Genomic DNA, 17311 nt, shown 5'->3' with positions numbered 1-17311 from the left:
GGAACTAATGAGTTTTGTGAAAAATGAAGCCTGAGGAATAAGGGTTGAAGGATCATTAAAATCCTTATTGGGTAAATGGAGAAAAACTAGCAAGATTTATGTTACTAAAAGACTTTAATTAACTCTCGTTATTATTGATAGAAAACAACTTTCATCACATCACGTTTGTAGGTACTCAAACCGTCAGACCCTACGGATATTTTGACATTATAATAATTATAATACAATTATAAGCTTAAGGGTATTTTTCTAACATCTTGAGTGTACAAGTGGCAGTAACATGGGGTGGGACGATTAATTTTAACAGGGGATTCCACATATTTTTTGAAGTTGACGAAGACAAGAAGCCAGGGCTATTAATTGGAACAAATGTTCAAGATATCCATATATAATATAATAAAATGTATGATACTTAAAAATCTAATGGATATCTTATACATTTATTCCAAAAACCTTTTTTCTTTACCAAAATCATATTATTCTATTTACTTTAAATTTTACGTTTCTCTAGTATATATTTCTATAATTAATACCCTGGCTACTAGAAGATGGACACTACGAAACACAGGAATCCTTAGGATGACGGATAGGGTCAGACATACACAAACACGGGGAAATTTTATAGATATATTTATTGAGTACTTAGCGTGTAAGAGTATAGAATATATGTACCTTACTCTTAAATATTATTACATGGTAATATTATGATGTAGTTTTTAAAATAAAACCCACGCGTGATCGTACGCGTGTGTGTGTGTTTGTGTTCAAAAGTATTTACACAATTATCGCAATTAATATGTACATGTTTTACGAAAAGAACTTACAGACGAACGGGCGAAACCGCGACGAGCAAAAAATAGGGGTCGATAGAGTCTCGAAAAAAGAAAAAAGAGGGAATCTGAATTATACATCGAGGTTCGATCTTGCAAGCAATACGCTTCTCGGAGCAAAGATTATCTATGAAAATATGAAAACTCCTACGACTGATACTTTTGTCATTACACAGTTTGCACAATTTATATCACCAAAAAGTTTACCTTAATTACATTATCGTTTAGAGCAATTAATTTCATCAATAGAACGTGCAAAAGTTTTAGTAATACTTTTCGTCGTTGAATGGAGAGCATAAATTCAAATTACATTCCTATTATATTAATCGTTATTGTTAATTTCATAATTATAGTTCCCTCTTTCTTTATTTTTTCGTCTGGCAGTTTCTATATGAAATGCTTGCTCAGTACGTGCTCGCTTCATTCGCCTAAAGCATACAACAGTGATAGGATAAAATATAATCCGCTCGTTTTATGTACAAAATAATATATATATTTATTTATATTTATATATATATATATATATATCAATCCTAATGGCGTTCAAATCTTCATCGCCTTGGGAGCATAATTCCGATTGTTACTTAAAAAAGCGCACTACTCCGTTCTTTCCCCTCCATGATCATATTTCGTTAAGACAATTTGCATATATATTAATTTATTTCATTCTCTCTCTCTCTCACACAATTATTCTCTTTGCTTTCGTACATACGACCATCCGCACTCATACTCGTTTTCTTTTCACACTCACGCATCCACGCGACGAGACATTCCTCACAGTGTTTTTGAGACATGTACGATAAATACGAAGTATTGCTTTTTCTTAGTCGCCTGCCAATCGCGATTTTCCTTCATCTCGAGGCAAGCTCCCTTTATCGAATGGAGGAAAAACGGACCGAGCATAACAATAATAAATTCTGCACCTAAACGCACACAAACCCTGGGGAGAAAATGGCCGAACCATCAAATTTATTATCACTTTGAAATTGAAATTGTTTTGCAGCCTGATCGTTCGGGCGTATTCCTCGCCAGTTTTCGTGACGGGGAACAATGCGCTAAGCGTTAATTATTCGAGTACAGATTTCTTAATGTCGTTTTCTTTTTCTCTCTCCCTTTATTACGTATCGTTTCGCGTAGACGAGTACACGTAGAAAACTTTTGCACAGTGGGGCGAAATCCTCAAGGTCGCCCTAAAAATCATTTCTATTAATATCAATAGTGAGCCATTTACGCTATCTTAAACTATTCTCAATAGATACAACGTTTCACCTATAATTTCTTTAACTTTAACATTGATGCTCAAAAATTCGGAATATATATAATATATGCATTTATGAAGGTAGTTTCGTGTGCGCTACCGTAAATATTCGTAGAACTTTGAAATATGATTCGATTTTACCAATTATTGGACAACTATTGCTGCAGATGTGCAAGAATTTAATAGCAAATTATCAAAAACATTTTTTTTGGTTAATGTTATTTTTTGAACAATACATTTGATCAACCAGTAGCCGAGATGTGGATGCATAGAAAATAGCGATTCCGTCCCACTGTGCGTCGGAGAATTCAGGGCCTCTTACAGAGGATCCGAATACTCTGGCGTGCTAGATTTTTGTTTTTCTAGTGTTGTTACAACTACATTGTGGATACACTGGCGAGATAACAGGCAATCCGTACAAACATTCGCCAAGCTGACTCTTTTGGAGAGTCGAGTGGCTCCTTAGGAACGTAAAAATCAACGAACAAAGAACGCTCTATGTAATGTGGCAGTGGCGTGGAATGAATGATGCTTCTCCTTCTTTTTCTCCATTTTAATAATAAAGCTTCAGAGTCCGAGAGATCCACGAGTCTATGTGGAATAAGTTGAAGTTATACATATACTTATATTAGCAAAATATGCTTCGTAGACCGAGCAAATATTACGAAACGATGAGTGGCGTGGGTGTAGCTTATTCAGTGATAAATCACAGATTATATACACTGGATATCTCTGACTCTTGATACGGTACGCGATTAAAAAAATTACTGGGTTCTTTTCTTCTCGTTATTGTAATCGTGTCTTGTGTTTGTTTACGAAAGAAAGCAAAACCGAGTTCCCTATTATACGGTGCGCGGGCCGAGGGGTTTACAGACTTTAACAGATATGTACAGTATAGCGGTGTTATCCGATAGGTTTCACTAGCACACTGTTTCAACCGTTTCCTAAATTTCTTGATGACTCGTCAACTAATACGTACGTTGTAGTTATGATTATGCATTTTTTTGTTAAGTATAATATACATCTACATAGAACACAACGTGGTTGAGCGACGTGGCTCGCACGCTGGCTCACGGCTTATTTACTCTTATAGTATATGCATTATACTTTTTCCTTTATTACTTTCTATATCGGTTACTTCATTTGATCCAAACCACAAAGTTCGATCTACGTTTTTTACTTTTTATTTTTTACCCAATAATGATAAACACCGACGAGTTCAGTTATACCGTTACAGAGAAGAGGGCTTTTCGCTGGGGGGTTGGAGTTAGGCTAAGTAGAATTGTTTCTTTGGGATGATCCCCACAGACACACGGTTACATAGGACTTCTTCGACGACACAATTCAAAAAATAATTTTTTCATTTTTTTTAGTAGAAAGATAGGCGGGGCATTTTCGTACAACAGTAATATTATCGTTATCGTTATTACTATTATTTATTATTATTATTATTATTATTCTTAATTCAGTATTATTATTATTATAATTATTATTATTTTTCATGGACATTATTACGCGTTTCCGGTAAGATATTCTATGTAACGCTCGACTCATCACATTTTTACGTCTCCCTCGTGACTTAATTGGCCTCTATAATCGTTAGAGCAGCCGCTTTTCCCTTCCCGATCAATTTTTTCGTACGTATCGAACTATTTACACACGTGTCTACGATATATCGGAAACTTATGCCTACCCGTGGCCTCGCCACTAACCAAGAGTTCGTCGCTATTTATTCCGGTTGAGCTAACGGGCACCGTACATACCACCATCAGACTTTACCGGGCCAAATTTCGCCTATAGGCCTCCTTGAGACTAGTTTTTCAGCGCGTCCCAAAGCAAAAAATACATCACTCGAAACTGCCGATCCATCGGAAGAGACACGGGGACTATAGTTTCCGGAAAATTTTCTCTAGCTCAAGCACGACGCAGCTGCAAAAATCTTGCGGAAACGCAGTCTCCGCGTTCGCGCGCGATGGATCGACGGATATTTTAAATCGCGGCTTTTTATTCTGTAAAAAACGTCGTCAGTTTCACCAGCGTTGACCGTTCTAGTCTCTCTCTTATACAATAATATCTACATTCACCATTAATAATACATTAGCTATATATACAATCGGCTCACTTTCATCTAGTACACCATATCGCGGTATGTTAAAAATATTTGCTGTATGTATATCTGTTTAGACGTATCTCTCTCGTAGAATGCTTCTTATCTTTTCATTTTATTACGTGAATCTAGGCGACGCTCCATGACGTCAGAAGTACGTCTGTGTACCTTTTTGTTGGACGAGGGCGTCCCTTGAAGGAGAAGAGCTCGGCCCTACGCGTAAGCGCGCGTCCTATATGACCCTGTTGCATGAAACACAATATCTCGACGACCAATGCGAGCTTTTCCAAATCCGAGAAACGCGTCAGATACACAAATTTCCTCATCATCTCTCTCTCTCTCTCTTTCTCTCGGACGGCACCTTGTATGTCCATGCACGCGCACCGCTTCACGCCCCCGCTTGCAGAGTACTTTATAAAATAATCACCACGTAACAAGCGTTATATTCTTCATCGATAATAATGCGACTAGCTTAATTTTGACACTCGACGCGCCACCGTCTTCTCTTTCCTCCGCTGATCCTTCGCTCTGGATGATATAAATGATGAGGATGTAGTTGGGGTGGGATGGGATGGGGTGGGACAGAGCAGTCTTAAAACAACGCGACAGATCGTCAAAGAATGCATATGGCACACGGACGGCCTTTCTATCGAGAATTAATTCGTAGAAAGGCGTTGAGATAGCTGGGGTTCGTTGAGGAGAAGCGAAGCGATCGCGCCAAGTCCCTCTGAATAAGATTCGAAGCCGATTCAATCGGCTGCGTGAACCGAGTCCAAAGCGATGCTCCGCGTCACCCACTCGAATCACGAATCGTGCCTGTGGATTCTGCTGCGTCTGTTGCCGCTCTTTCGCCTCTTCCTCTTCGTGTCTCTCGTGAAGGCCACGTTTCCTGGATCGTCCGCCAGCTCCGGGTACCTGTGGACGCTGTGGATATCGACGCCCTCGTAGCCATCCACGGTACCTCGCGCTATAAGTTCCTCCTTCTCCTCCTTGGACCAGTCCCCTCTACCCTGAAGACCAGCCACCACCAGCTGCTTCTCGATCTCCCAAGCTCGTTCCACCGCTCGCTTGTGCGCGTGCTTCAACAATCGACGCCTCTCCTGCTCATGATCGGCGCCATACTTTATCACCACCGCTGCATCCGGACTGTGCAGCCTCAGCTCCTTCCACGATCCTATCCCATGCTCCGTCGTCTCGTGGGTAGACACGTTGAACATTCCACCCAGACGACGAAGCTCCTCCGTGTCGTCCCGGATCTTCAGGGCGTTCGGCTTCACGAAATAGAACACGTCCTGATCGTGAACGCTGAAATGTAGTGGCAGGAAGTACGAGTTGTTGAAGACTGATGTCACTACGTCTTGGACTACGCTGTTGACACCGTCGACCACACTCACGAGTGCTCTGCTACCAACCCTCGATACCAGAATACCCTCGCCGAAGACAGCGCGTCGATGAGCCACGCGTGGCAAGAGGTTTCTGGTCTTGGGCTCCAGTTTCAACAGTGGCTTCGGAACGAATCCAAGGTCGGAGAACTTTTCGTGGACACGGTTCACGATGCACTGCAGGCCTGACATCACACCAAAGTCAGGTGTGAGCTGAGGAGACGTGATGGTAGCGCTCGGTTGGTAAACCATGTCCTTCGTGTACTCGGATCCCAGCATCGATTCGATGTCGTAGCCGTAAAGTTTTAGCCAGCTGGCCAGATCGGTCATGTATTCGATGTTCTGTCTGAAGTTGATCGGGTCGTTGTTGCGGTACCGATAGATGAAGATGTCGGTTGGTGTCGTCAGCTCGTTAGCCATCTGCTCCCAGGCTGGCGTCATCCATTGGCCTACGATAGGATCGTACAGTCTCTTGTTCAGATATATCAGCTTGGTGTTAGGATCGAACAATCCTCCGTGGAAGTCAATCGGCAGGTAAAAGTCCGGATTGGTGTCCTTGATGATCTTTCCGAAAGGTGTTCTTCGCATCTCCTTGATCAGATTTCCGTTGGTGTCGAATAGAGCCAAAGGCGAACCATTCTGATCCGTGGCCACGTAGAACCTCTGTTCGGAGGTCTCCACTGCCATGAGGAAATTCCGAGAATCGTACAAGAATCGGAAGGTTTTCGCGGATTTCGGGAAGTGAACGTGTGTGATTAGATCCGGTGTTTTAGGATTGGCATAGAAAAATTGGGTGATGTTTTCACGATCGTCGTTCCACGACACCAGTCTGCCACGATCGTCGTAGAAGTACCAGATTTGGAACTTCTTGTGCTCCGAAGCATGGATCAGTTGTCCTCGAGAATTGTACCTGTGAAATGAATTAAATTGTTAAAATCTTCATTTTTTTACATTATTTATCACTTTTTCAGAGCGTATATATATTATTGAATGCAATTGCATATACCTGTATTTGTGTTCTCCGCGAATAACAACGAATCCTCTGCCATCATAGGAGTTGAATTCAACGTCACCGTATTGGACCACCCGGTCACCACTGTCGTAGCCCAAAGAGATTTTCTCATTGTGCTCGGTGACCCCGATAACGTTACCATTTTCGTCATAGGCATACTGCCAATTGTTCTCCGTATCGGCTACTTCCAGTACGTGGCCATCAACGTTGTAGGTAATCTTCTCCATTCTCGACCATTCTTTCTTCTCCATAGGCTCCTTACCGATCGTCAACTTTCTCATCTTGATACGATTTCTGTTATCGTATTCCAGTTCCATGCGGAAGACATCCAGAGATCTGATATTCATGAGAACAGTCTTGACTCTACCGTGCTCATCGTAATCCGTAACAGTGAAGAATTGTTTGCTACTATCTTGCATCACCGATCTGTTAAAAACGTTTCTGTAAATTCGAAGGTCACCAACCCCTTCCAACACTCCCAGATTCTGATTGTACTTGAGGCGTAATTGCGGCAATTGTTTCCCATTAATGTCAACTTCTATGTTGGATATTCTGGCGTTTCCATCGTACTGATAGCGATAATGAGCATTGTCCATGCCACTCTTGCTTCCGAATTTAATCTTCTCATCTTTGACGATACCGGCATGATACTTGTACTCGATTCGCATCTCGAAGTTTGGCTCGTTGATGTCGATACTGCGCACCAAACTCGTCGTTTCTTGATATGTATAATGGATTGAGGAGAGACCAGCCAGGGTGGTCTCCAGTTTGCCCGTCTGATCGTACACGTAGGCAACTTTGCCACTTTGGTGTGGATAAACCTTGGCAAGAATTTGACCATCGTCGTTGTAAAGAATCTCGTATGGATGCCTGTTCATGGGTGAGTAATACTGATACTTGTAGAATCCAAGAGAAGTTTGAAGGGAGAATGCATGGATGTGTCCTCGTGGTGTCGTTAGGGATTGAAGAGCACCAGCTTCGTCGTATTGGAGGAGATAATCGCTACCACGTGGTGTGGTGACTTTCAGAGGAAGGCTGCTGAACATATCCTTGAAGGCATAGACCATGGATGTTCCATCGCTGTATTTAATTTGGAACAACCTACCCTCCCTGTCGAATTCGTACGTTTCACTCATTTCTCCCCACGTCCAGCTGGTCAATCTGCTGTACCTGTCGTATTTAAGTTCGACACCTGCAAAGATTCCGTTCCTGGGGCCCCATTTGATTGGTCTGGCGGTTCTATCGTAAGTCACGTTCAACAGTTCAACTCGATCATCCATGAAAACAGCGACTGAATTGCTGTCTCTGTCGTACTCCAAAGAGAGCAAAATTTCACCATTCACTCGGAGCTTCCTACCAACTTGAGGAACAGATTTCAAGTTTCCTCGATTTTTGTTACCCTGTACTTTCCTCGAGAAGTATCGCCATTCGAATCTATTAGCAAGATCGCCTGCTATTTCCGTTCGTTGTTTGGCAGGTACCGGATAGCTTTCACCAAGAAGAGGCTCGATTTCACCAAGGATGGAATATGGCATAGTGTCGGTGCTGATAGTGTGTGACCAGGGAGTTACTCTGCCAACGGATCCATCAGCTAAGACAATTGTTCTGTGCTCGGCTTCTCCCACTTTGGTGATGACGGATGATTCCTTGATCAGCATCGACACCGGTTTCCTATTGTTCTGTCCCACTTTGACGACTGCACCTTTCACGCTAAGATCGAACGTCAGACTAATCACCTTGCCCGTCGGAGTGACTGCACTCGTCAATCTACCAAATTCGTCGTAATTATAGACGTAGCTCCTCCCGGTGCTATCCAATTTGGTCTTTAACAGTCCAGTGGGTCCATGGTAGTCGAAGGTAACATTGTAATTTTCAGGCGTGCTCAATTCGTGCAGCATTTTCATCCTTGACATTCTGAGTCTACATTTCTGACCTTTGGTATTTTCGATGGAATTAACCTGACTGCTGTAGTCCCTCAGTAAGAATACCTTGTTTCCAGCGGCATCGGTCACGGTATTTAATTTCCCATTGCTGGTGTTGACATTGTACGTGAAGAGATAAACGGTTTCCCCAGTGAGGATATTCTTCGTGGCGATGTGTTGTCCAAATCTATTGAAGACGTACATCTCTTGCGTGTCCGGGGAATAGATCTCGTATTCCCTGGCATTACTGGCGTCCGGAATACTGGCCATAACCGATCGAATTCTATAGTTTGCTTGATCTCCGATATGAACTATTCCATCCGGAGATACAGCAACCGCAGAGATGGTGTTGAACTTGGACGTGGAGGCTAGATAGTGATCAGCTTCGAAGCAATCACAGCCACGTTCGAGGCAGTTGCATTTGGACTCGGCACCGGCGTAAGGGGAGATTTTACCATCGGTTCCAATCACACGAATGCGATTGATCCTCTGCGAGTCGCTTTCGGCGATGTAGAGGTCGCCGGATGGACCAAAAGCGATGCTCTGAGGCATAACAAGAGTGGCGTGAGTGGCCAACTCGGTATCGAAGCTGGACGTTGGAGAAGCGCAGTGCAGAGGTCGTCCAGCAACCACTTTCACTCTACCATCGGGAGCCAGCTGAAGAACCATGTGGTCGTCGATTATGTGAAGCGAGTTATCCAACGGATTGATCGCCAGTTCCGTAGGCCAACGAAGATGAACCTCCTCGACATTGAGGGTCCCTTCGCAGGGAATCGGCTTCCAGTGGGACTTGTGCATGTGATTACCGATCACCGTTGTTATAATGCCATCTCTGTCGACCATCCGGATGTTGGTTCCATCGGCGAAATACAGAACGTTGTCGGCGGAAACAGCAACGCCTTTTGGATAAGCGAGTTTGGCATCACGGGCCAGAGCCCCATCCCCGCAATGAGCCTCGTCACCAGGAAGACAACGTTCTCCAGAACCGACCACCGTCTCCCAATTGTGTTCAGGATCGGAGTAGTCGTTGGTGTCACGAACGCGGATGATTTGATGGGATTCCGGATCCGAGATGTAGAGAGCACCGTCCAGAGGACTGAGTGCAATGTGGTACCGGTAGGATACTCTTGTAGCGCTGAAATTTAAAGAAGAGAAGCATTAAATAATGGATAAAGATAGTCTATAGGGAAGAGGATCTAAGGTGCGAGTGGAAAAAGAGGAAGACTTTTGCTTACTTGAGGCGAACTACGGTTCTGACAGTTCCATCGACAAGGATTTTTCTGACGAGATTAAAGTCACCGACGAAGATGGATCCGTCGGAGGCTGTGGCAAGTGCAACTGGAGCAAGCAAACGTTGCTTCGAAGCCTGTCCGTCGCAATCGTAACAGTCCAAAGGGCGCTGATGTCCATCCCCCATTGTTGTTAGGATAACTCTAGGCTTGTGCTTCAGATAGATATTGGAGCCGTCTCCCTTTTGAAGGATACCCTCGTGAAAATTGTACCTATGATGGATATCGAGGTTCCATCCACCAACTTCCGAGATGGACATGTCGTGGCCGCTCAACTTGGTCGTCTGCACGTCCCAGATGATGTCTTTGCAGTCGCTGTACTCGTAGCCAACTTTCACCATCGCTGTGGTGACTCCGTAGACCCGTTGGCGATAAACGTTCAATCGATTCCACGCGTAAGTGAACTTTATCACAGGATCCGCCTCGAAAGTTTTCTCGAATAGAATACCCTCGATCGTAATCCTCAAGTGAATTAAATTCAGAGTTGGCGGAATGCTTTCCGGTGTGAGCTGCAGCTGGATGGTGGATAGATAGCCGGCTGCTCTGGAACTATGGTAGACGAGGTTCAGCCCAGTTCCGGGGATCTGAAGACTCTCCTGGATGACTTGGGATTCAGCAAGAATGGCACTCTTGTCGGGGCAGGCTCCTTGAAATCCGTGCTTCCAGGTTGCTAGAACCACTGGCTTCATCATGTCGTAGTCGTGAGCTGCGCACGCATGTGGAATGTGAACTGGTGCCTTCTCGTCAGCGGTGCTCATGACGATCTTATCGATAATCACGACCTAAAAGTTATAATTCGTTAGATCCACCGCACTCGGCCCTTATCATAAGACCGTCGTCCTGACATGCCCAGCAGGAAAGTTCAAGTTTTCCTTTGGGCGCGTCTCTGACGTCACTGCTGTTTCGGATGCTTTTAATTAAAGTGATAGATTAAGTACCTCGTTCCACGGTACAAAAACGATGTGGCTTTGCGGCTTGAAGGGTGATCTACCAAACTGCAAAGTAACGGCTCCTCCGCCGTTTACCAGCAGATCAAACCATCCATCGTCTCTCGTTAAAGTGAAACCTTCCAGGGGAGTGCTGGTGCTAACGCGCACTCCCATAAGACCAGTACCAAGTTGCGTGACGACACGTCCTCGAACTACCGCCGATCGGCTGTCAGACGATAACAATATTAGTATTCGATTATCGTGGTCGTTTTACTCGAAAGTATATATATAAAAATATAGATAGATAAGCTCAAGTGATTACGTTTTTACGGTGCTTCATTGTACACTACAAAAGAATAAAATACTACCTAAGCCTATCCTCCATCTACCAACCACAATCTCTCGATATTAAATCTCACAATTTCATTCTCAAATCCAGTGAAACGTGCTGACAATTCGTAAGAGATTCGTACATTACACTTTCATAAAAAAGATTTATATATATAGAAAAATAAAAAATTCCCGCTCTGTATAGTCTATCACTTCTTATCAATGAGATGATTTAAAAAATTTCAATTTATATATATTTTCTGCGAGAAAAACAGTGTTTCAATATAAACAATAGAGAGTAGATGAAAGAAACGCGTTATTATAAGATTTAAAGTGTAGATTCTGCAAAAAGATTGTTTTGTTATTTGAAAGTTTAATTATTGCGTGCTCAAGGGTCTGCGTAGTCGGATAGCTTGGCGAGTTGAAAAAAAATTGTATATATACGTATATAATACGATGTACACTATGTATATAGATATATATGGCAGTATCGTCGATCGAATGAACTGATCTCGTCAGCTTTTGCACTGTGAGACGTCTGTCCAAGACGGAACACCACAGTTTAGCATATACACATACACGAGTAACACAAAGTCGGAAGCTCAACGAAAAAGACACGAGACACAACATAGGAATAAGAAGGTAACTGAACCATGCAACGAGAGATGTACATCAATGAAAATAGGGCGGCGTGTGAGTACGGACGATTCGAACGGGCGATCCTCCGATAAATTATCAGTCGAGCGAGTAACGTGACGCAAAACTTTCAGGCTCAACTCGAACGTATCGAGCGCACGCACACGGCCCGTTAACGTATAGAGATGCGGGATTTACGTTATCGCAATGCACAAATAACTCAAGCGGTAGCTTAATTCAAATATTATTTGCCACCGCAGCTACAAAAGTTACCGCTAAATTTGCTTGCTTAGTCGAGATTTATCGACTTTTTCTTCTTACCTTGTGTTGAAGTGATTCCAGAACATACTGACCGAGCAGCACGGATAAAACAGAGGCCAGTTAAAATGATGTTTCCAGAGACAATGATGGAAGGGGGGTGAGAGGGGGGAGAGAGACAGAGACAGAGGGATGAGAAATAGAGATAAAGCGTTAGTGTATACGTTGCTGCGATCAAAATATATTCTCTAAGGAATTAAGCGCGGTTGCATTTCGTTTGGTTTTGGAAATAATGAAACGGGGTTTGATGGTATTTTCCGTTCTATCATATCAGAGAACTCCGGGCTCGAAAAGCTCAGGGTTCCAACATAAATTCACACATTCACGCAAGCTTCATTCGAACGGACATGAGATAGATTTAGTGTGGGAGCCTTCAGATATGAGATGGGTCATGTGGGTGTGGGTATTATGGCTATGTGGAAGACAATATGAAAAAGATAGAGAGAGGGGGGGGGGGGAGGAAAGGATATAAGGGGTTAGTGCAGGTCACACACTCGCGCACACGTACAAAACATATGTATAAAACTGTTGGGATGTGATTTGACACGGGTCACAACAACGCAGAGAGAAAGAGAAAGAAATAGTACCATATCTATATATGAAATACGTCTTGGTATCTGTCTTTGTACACTATACGCGTGTCTCAAATATACAGGTACGTCACGGTTCGTCTCTGTCGAAGCTGCTAAAGATTATTGGCTCCTGAAGAATAAATTACGAGATCAACTGCCGCGTGCAATGGAGAAACGTGTCCATATCCTCCCGGATAAATCAATTCTGGACGAAATTCGTTTCTCTGTCGAGGGTGAGGGACCTCAGGCTCGGGGGATTTCAGCTCGAATAATCTTTAGTCGCCGTGTGTTGTATAGTAATTATTGTAATTCGAGAGTAGCTTATATAGTTCAGTCGAATGAAGGAAAAATCACGTCCTACGTATATAGAGTCCAGTAAGTGTGCGACTTGGGCTAAGTATATATATATATATATATGTATAATCTGCCACGCAATATTGAAATGGTTCTATCGCGAAGATCCACACAAGAGTCCTGACTTTTCGTACGGACAAGGTGGAGCAGAGGGTAACTCACCTCTCGTTGAAGGTCTCCTGACGAGCGTAGTTCTGCAGACTGCCCTCGTCGATTAGGAACTTCATTCTCTCGAAGAAGGACGCTGTTATCGCTGGTGGTTGTTTCCGCAGCAGGATATCGATCGGTTTCGGTGCTGATACGCAGAGTTGGCTGCTCCTGCAGTTGTGATTCGAGCAACATTCTGGATCGGCACAATCCACCAGACCATCTAGAAAAATTCGCATAGTTCAGTCGTATAACGAAGGCTCGGATGATGAAGAGGTTATTGTCATCCGTGTTGTGACGTAGCGGAATTCTGCTTATGTCGCGCAAACTTCTATTTATCTTTTTTAGTATTTATAGCTGATGTTCTATTGAACGATCGATCCGAGTGTGCATCTCGTACCTTTGTCATTGTCCCTGCCATCGTTGCAATTCTGCTCGAGGAGGACGCTACAGTCCGGACCGTCCCAGCCATCGTAACAACGGCATTCCCATTGCGTGTCACTGTTCACCCTGCATTGACCATGCCCCGAGCAAGAATTCGGGCATCCTTCCATAGTGCAGTGTTTACCATTCCAACCGGTGACGCAGAGGCAGGTACCGTTCTTACACTGGCCGTGCTCGTTGCATCGGGGATCGCATTGCTTGAGATTGCAAAGCTCCCCGGACCACCCTGGCAAACAGTCGCAAGCATTGTCCACGCAATGCCCATGTGGCCCACAGTCCAAGTCGCACAGTTCTGGAAACAAAGAACAATCTCACGTGAGTGCTGCTACTTCGTCTACCACTACAAAACTTCTTGCTTTTCCCCTGTTAGTTCCGTTCTTAAAGCAATAACCACAAGCTATATAGAAAGCGTTATATATCCCGGTTAGTCGAAGAAATGGTTAATCAAATTTGTTTGCAGAGGGATCGGTTACGCGAGTGTTACATTTCGTCGGGAGAGAACCTGAAAAACAACTGATAGATTTAAAGACGAGGACACGTGATTGTGAATTTCAATGAAACGTCGGCCGCTCGGTGCTTCGGTGGACTAAATTGTTGATCATTCTTCGACTTGCCTTTGGAACAGTCGTCGCCAGAGTACAAAGGTTCGCAGAGGCAAGTTTGCGTTTCCAAGTCGAAGTTTCCGTGTCCACTGCAATCAGGCAAACATTGGAGGGCTTCTTTATCCATCTGACTGCAATCGGCTCCCTTCCATCCCTTTTTGCAGATGCACGTTCCTTCGGCGCAGAAACCATGCCCGGAGCAAGTCGGGTGAGGACAATCAACCTCCTCGCAGTATTTGCCTTTATAACCTCGAACGCAGTTGCACTTTCCGTTCGTGCAATGGCCATGGCCATTGCAGTCCGGCACTTCGCACTCGTCGTGCCTCAAGGAACATTCTTTGCCTTTCCATCCAGGGTTGCATTGGCATTCGCCATTGATGTATTCGCCTGTAATAATTCCCAATTCGTCATGATTCTTACGCTTATATTTTTTCAAACTATCATATGTACGATTTATGTAATAATTTAAATAATTCTGCCAATAAATTACCTCGCTGACTACACAAGACTGGACAAACGCTCTCGCTGCAATCTTCCCCACCAAAGCCAGGATTACATTGACAGTGGCCTAAAAGGCATTCGCCTTTACCACTGCACCCATTCGGACAATTGTGCGTCATATCTTCAGCGATCACAGCAATGAATGACACTTCCTGAGGGTCCCCGTCATCGTTATAAAGAGACAAAAACCAGTGGCCAGGCTCCATGTAATGCGTGACTTCTTTTTTGATTGATGGCTAACGAAAATATTCCTCTTTAGTATTCGAACGTTCCAACGTTTCTATCTAGTTACGATTTATTAAGCGGGATTTAACAATTAAAAAAAAAACAAGTATATACAAAAAAATACTACATCGCGTCAGCTATGTTCATTTCTTTTTTCATCAAATTTGTTAAAATGCCAGCAACCAAGATCCTGTCGAAGCTCAAATGCGAAGTAATCGATGGTGTTCGGCGAAATTCTTTGTACGATTTGATTGAAGTCAACGAATCTGTCAATCAAATGGTCAAAGAAATTCCACGAAATTCATTAATCAATTAATTCAATGAATTCTAAGCAGATGATACTATTATAATGGTATCTGACATAGTAACGTAGCTTCGTGTCAGGCTGTTCTCACGAATGAGTGCTAGTAAAAAATAAAAATGGGGAGTTGGCACATACAATAACACTAACATGGGACGCCCGTGTGGTTCGTGCCTTGAATCCACTGAGAACCTCGAGGAGATCGTATTGCGTGTGCGTAGGAAGTGCATTTCTCCTGGCGTAAACACCAATACTGGCGCCCCGTGGGATGTTGTAGTCAAACCGAACGTAAGCGGCTTCCGATTGGTAGAATTGCATGTTCCAGTAGTTGTATGGTGGAATTTCTTTGCTCAGCTTCTGGCCCAAAGCAACTTGCGCGAAGGTCGTTCCATCTGGAGGGAAAGACCTGGCAGGGAACGTTCTTGGACCTAAAGAAAAAATATCCCGAATCAACAAACCAATAACAAATAACTCCATTTTCAGGCAACAATATACAGCTTCTTAATTAGTCAGATCCAAAAAGCTGCCAGTTCTCCTCTTCCCTCAGTCTGATCTGTAGCTTTTCGTAGAACTAACTTGAAAATTCAAGCAAGTATTAAAGAAGCATAGCTTATTAGCTTTTGAGATAAATATCGAAGGTATTTCCACAGTATCATAAAATATAATTCACTCATAAAGATCACTTGAATCGAGTTAAAATTGACGTCGTACATTTCTATATAACATAAGCTGCAATAATAATAATTTGACAAACACAAAAAACACTACCACCACAACACAAACAACCATATAAAAATCAGAGAGACATACACCCACACGCATAGAATTTTGTCCAAAAGTGCCATGCTGGAAGCCAAGTGCAATAGCCAAAAGCGACAGATAATAGAGATAAGAATAGGTATATAAAATATTATATTGAAAATAGAAATATAGAAAGACAGAAACAACGGGACCTCACCTTCGAGGATCAATATTGTAGGTTCAGGTGGAAGCGGAGTAGTTTCGGAGCACCGAAAGTTATCGGTGGTGCTCGTAGTATCCGGATAAGACAAAGTGGAAGTTTCGTCGGAGCCAGTCGAGGAGGATTCGTAATCCTCCGTACTGGGTATACCTGATACACTGGTCGAGGAGGTGGAAGTTTGCTCTTTCTCCTGCTCATCGTGAACCTCGATATCTTTAAAAATGTCCTCCAGTCGAGTGGTGTTATAGGTAGGCCTATCGGCATCTGGGTTATAGAGTAGACTCTCGTCGATGGCTGAAAAGGTGTCCCATTCATCAGAAGCAGACCCCATGCAGGGACAGGAGCACTCGCATTCACCACCTCCCCAGATTGGTGGGGGTGAGGCAGGTGGTTGCGGTGGAGGCGGCAGGTCAACATTGGACTCTATCGTTGAGAAAACTTTCGCGGCTTTTGAGCCCGGAAGTACCTCCGACACCTGGTCGTATGATCGGAACTGGACGGGGTTAATGTTTATGCTTGGAAGCTGATTATTCGCGTCCCCCTGCGTTGGTACCGATACCGATAAGACGTAAAGCGGTTTCCCAGAGCCAGACGACGAGTCTTCGCTCGATATAGTGACGTTTACGAGCACCCGGCTGGCAGCTGACGAAGATTGCGTTAATGAAAGCTTATCTGCAGGCACTTTCACAACTTGCACGTGCTGTGTTAGTGGTGAAATTTCAAGATCAGGAATGATTTTGTGAGGTTCGTAAGGGTCTGCGTCGAAATTGTCTTCCGTCAATTCGTCCTTCGAGAGATCATTGTAGATCTCGATAGATTTTTCCTCGAAGCGTTCGTCGAACTTCCTCAAGAACTCCTCGTCGCTGCCTTCCTTCATGATCACTCTCAGATCATCGTTTTTCGACGAACCGTCTGACCCTTTCACCTCGTTCGTTACGACATTGGGCAGAAGCTTTTTAGCAGCTTGCTCCTCGATCTGACCTTTGACCTTGGACTTATCTTCGCCAGTCAACTTAACGATCTCCACTTCTTCATCCTGATCGTAGCTGTATACCGGAATCGGATAGTCTCGCTGTAGTTCTTCGGATTTTCCAAAACTTCCGGGCGGCGATTCTGCAATCTCGGATGATTCCTCTCGCGATAATTCTCGAACCTCTTTCACCACTGAAGACTCCGTATCTTCGGTCTGAC

At 43.7% G+C, this 17311-nt stretch overlaps 1 protein-coding gene across 5 annotated transcripts in view; it reads right to left on the bottom strand.

Annotated features, from left to right (window-relative positions):
* Positions 1-5: 5 nt before the first annotated feature.
* Positions 6-17311, bottom strand: part of Ten-m (teneurin transmembrane protein Ten-m) — a 388572-nt gene continuing 371266 nt past the window's right edge. For all 5 annotated transcript variants that reach the window (XM_066736568.1, XM_066736572.1, XM_066736569.1 and 2 more), the window contains 10 exons: positions 15298-15587; positions 14623-14869; positions 14145-14519; positions 13487-13822; positions 13102-13309; positions 12017-12043; positions 10739-10955; positions 9747-10582; positions 6584-9646; positions 6-6487 (listed from right to left, as the gene is read on the bottom strand). In XM_066736568.1, coding sequence (XP_066592665.1) covers positions 4999-6487; positions 6584-9646; positions 9747-10582; positions 10739-10955; positions 12017-12043; positions 13102-13309; positions 13487-13822; positions 14145-14519; positions 14623-14869; positions 15298-15587 — 7088 coding nt within the window. In that variant the 3' untranslated portion in view covers positions 6-4998. The remainder of the gene's footprint in view (positions 6488-6583; positions 9647-9746; positions 10583-10738; positions 10956-12016; positions 12044-13101; positions 13310-13486; positions 13823-14144; positions 14520-14622; positions 14870-15297; positions 15588-17311) is intronic.

This window comes from Prorops nasuta, unplaced genomic scaffold (genome assembly GCF_024137725.1).
Source record: "Prorops nasuta isolate Cenicafe-Biocafe unplaced genomic scaffold, Cenicafe_Pnas_1.2 PNAS00015, whole genome shotgun sequence".
In the NCBI taxonomy this organism is placed as follows: Eukaryota; Metazoa; Arthropoda; class Insecta; order Hymenoptera; family Bethylidae; genus Prorops; species Prorops nasuta.
This window is presented reverse-complemented; position numbering and strand designations above follow the sequence as displayed.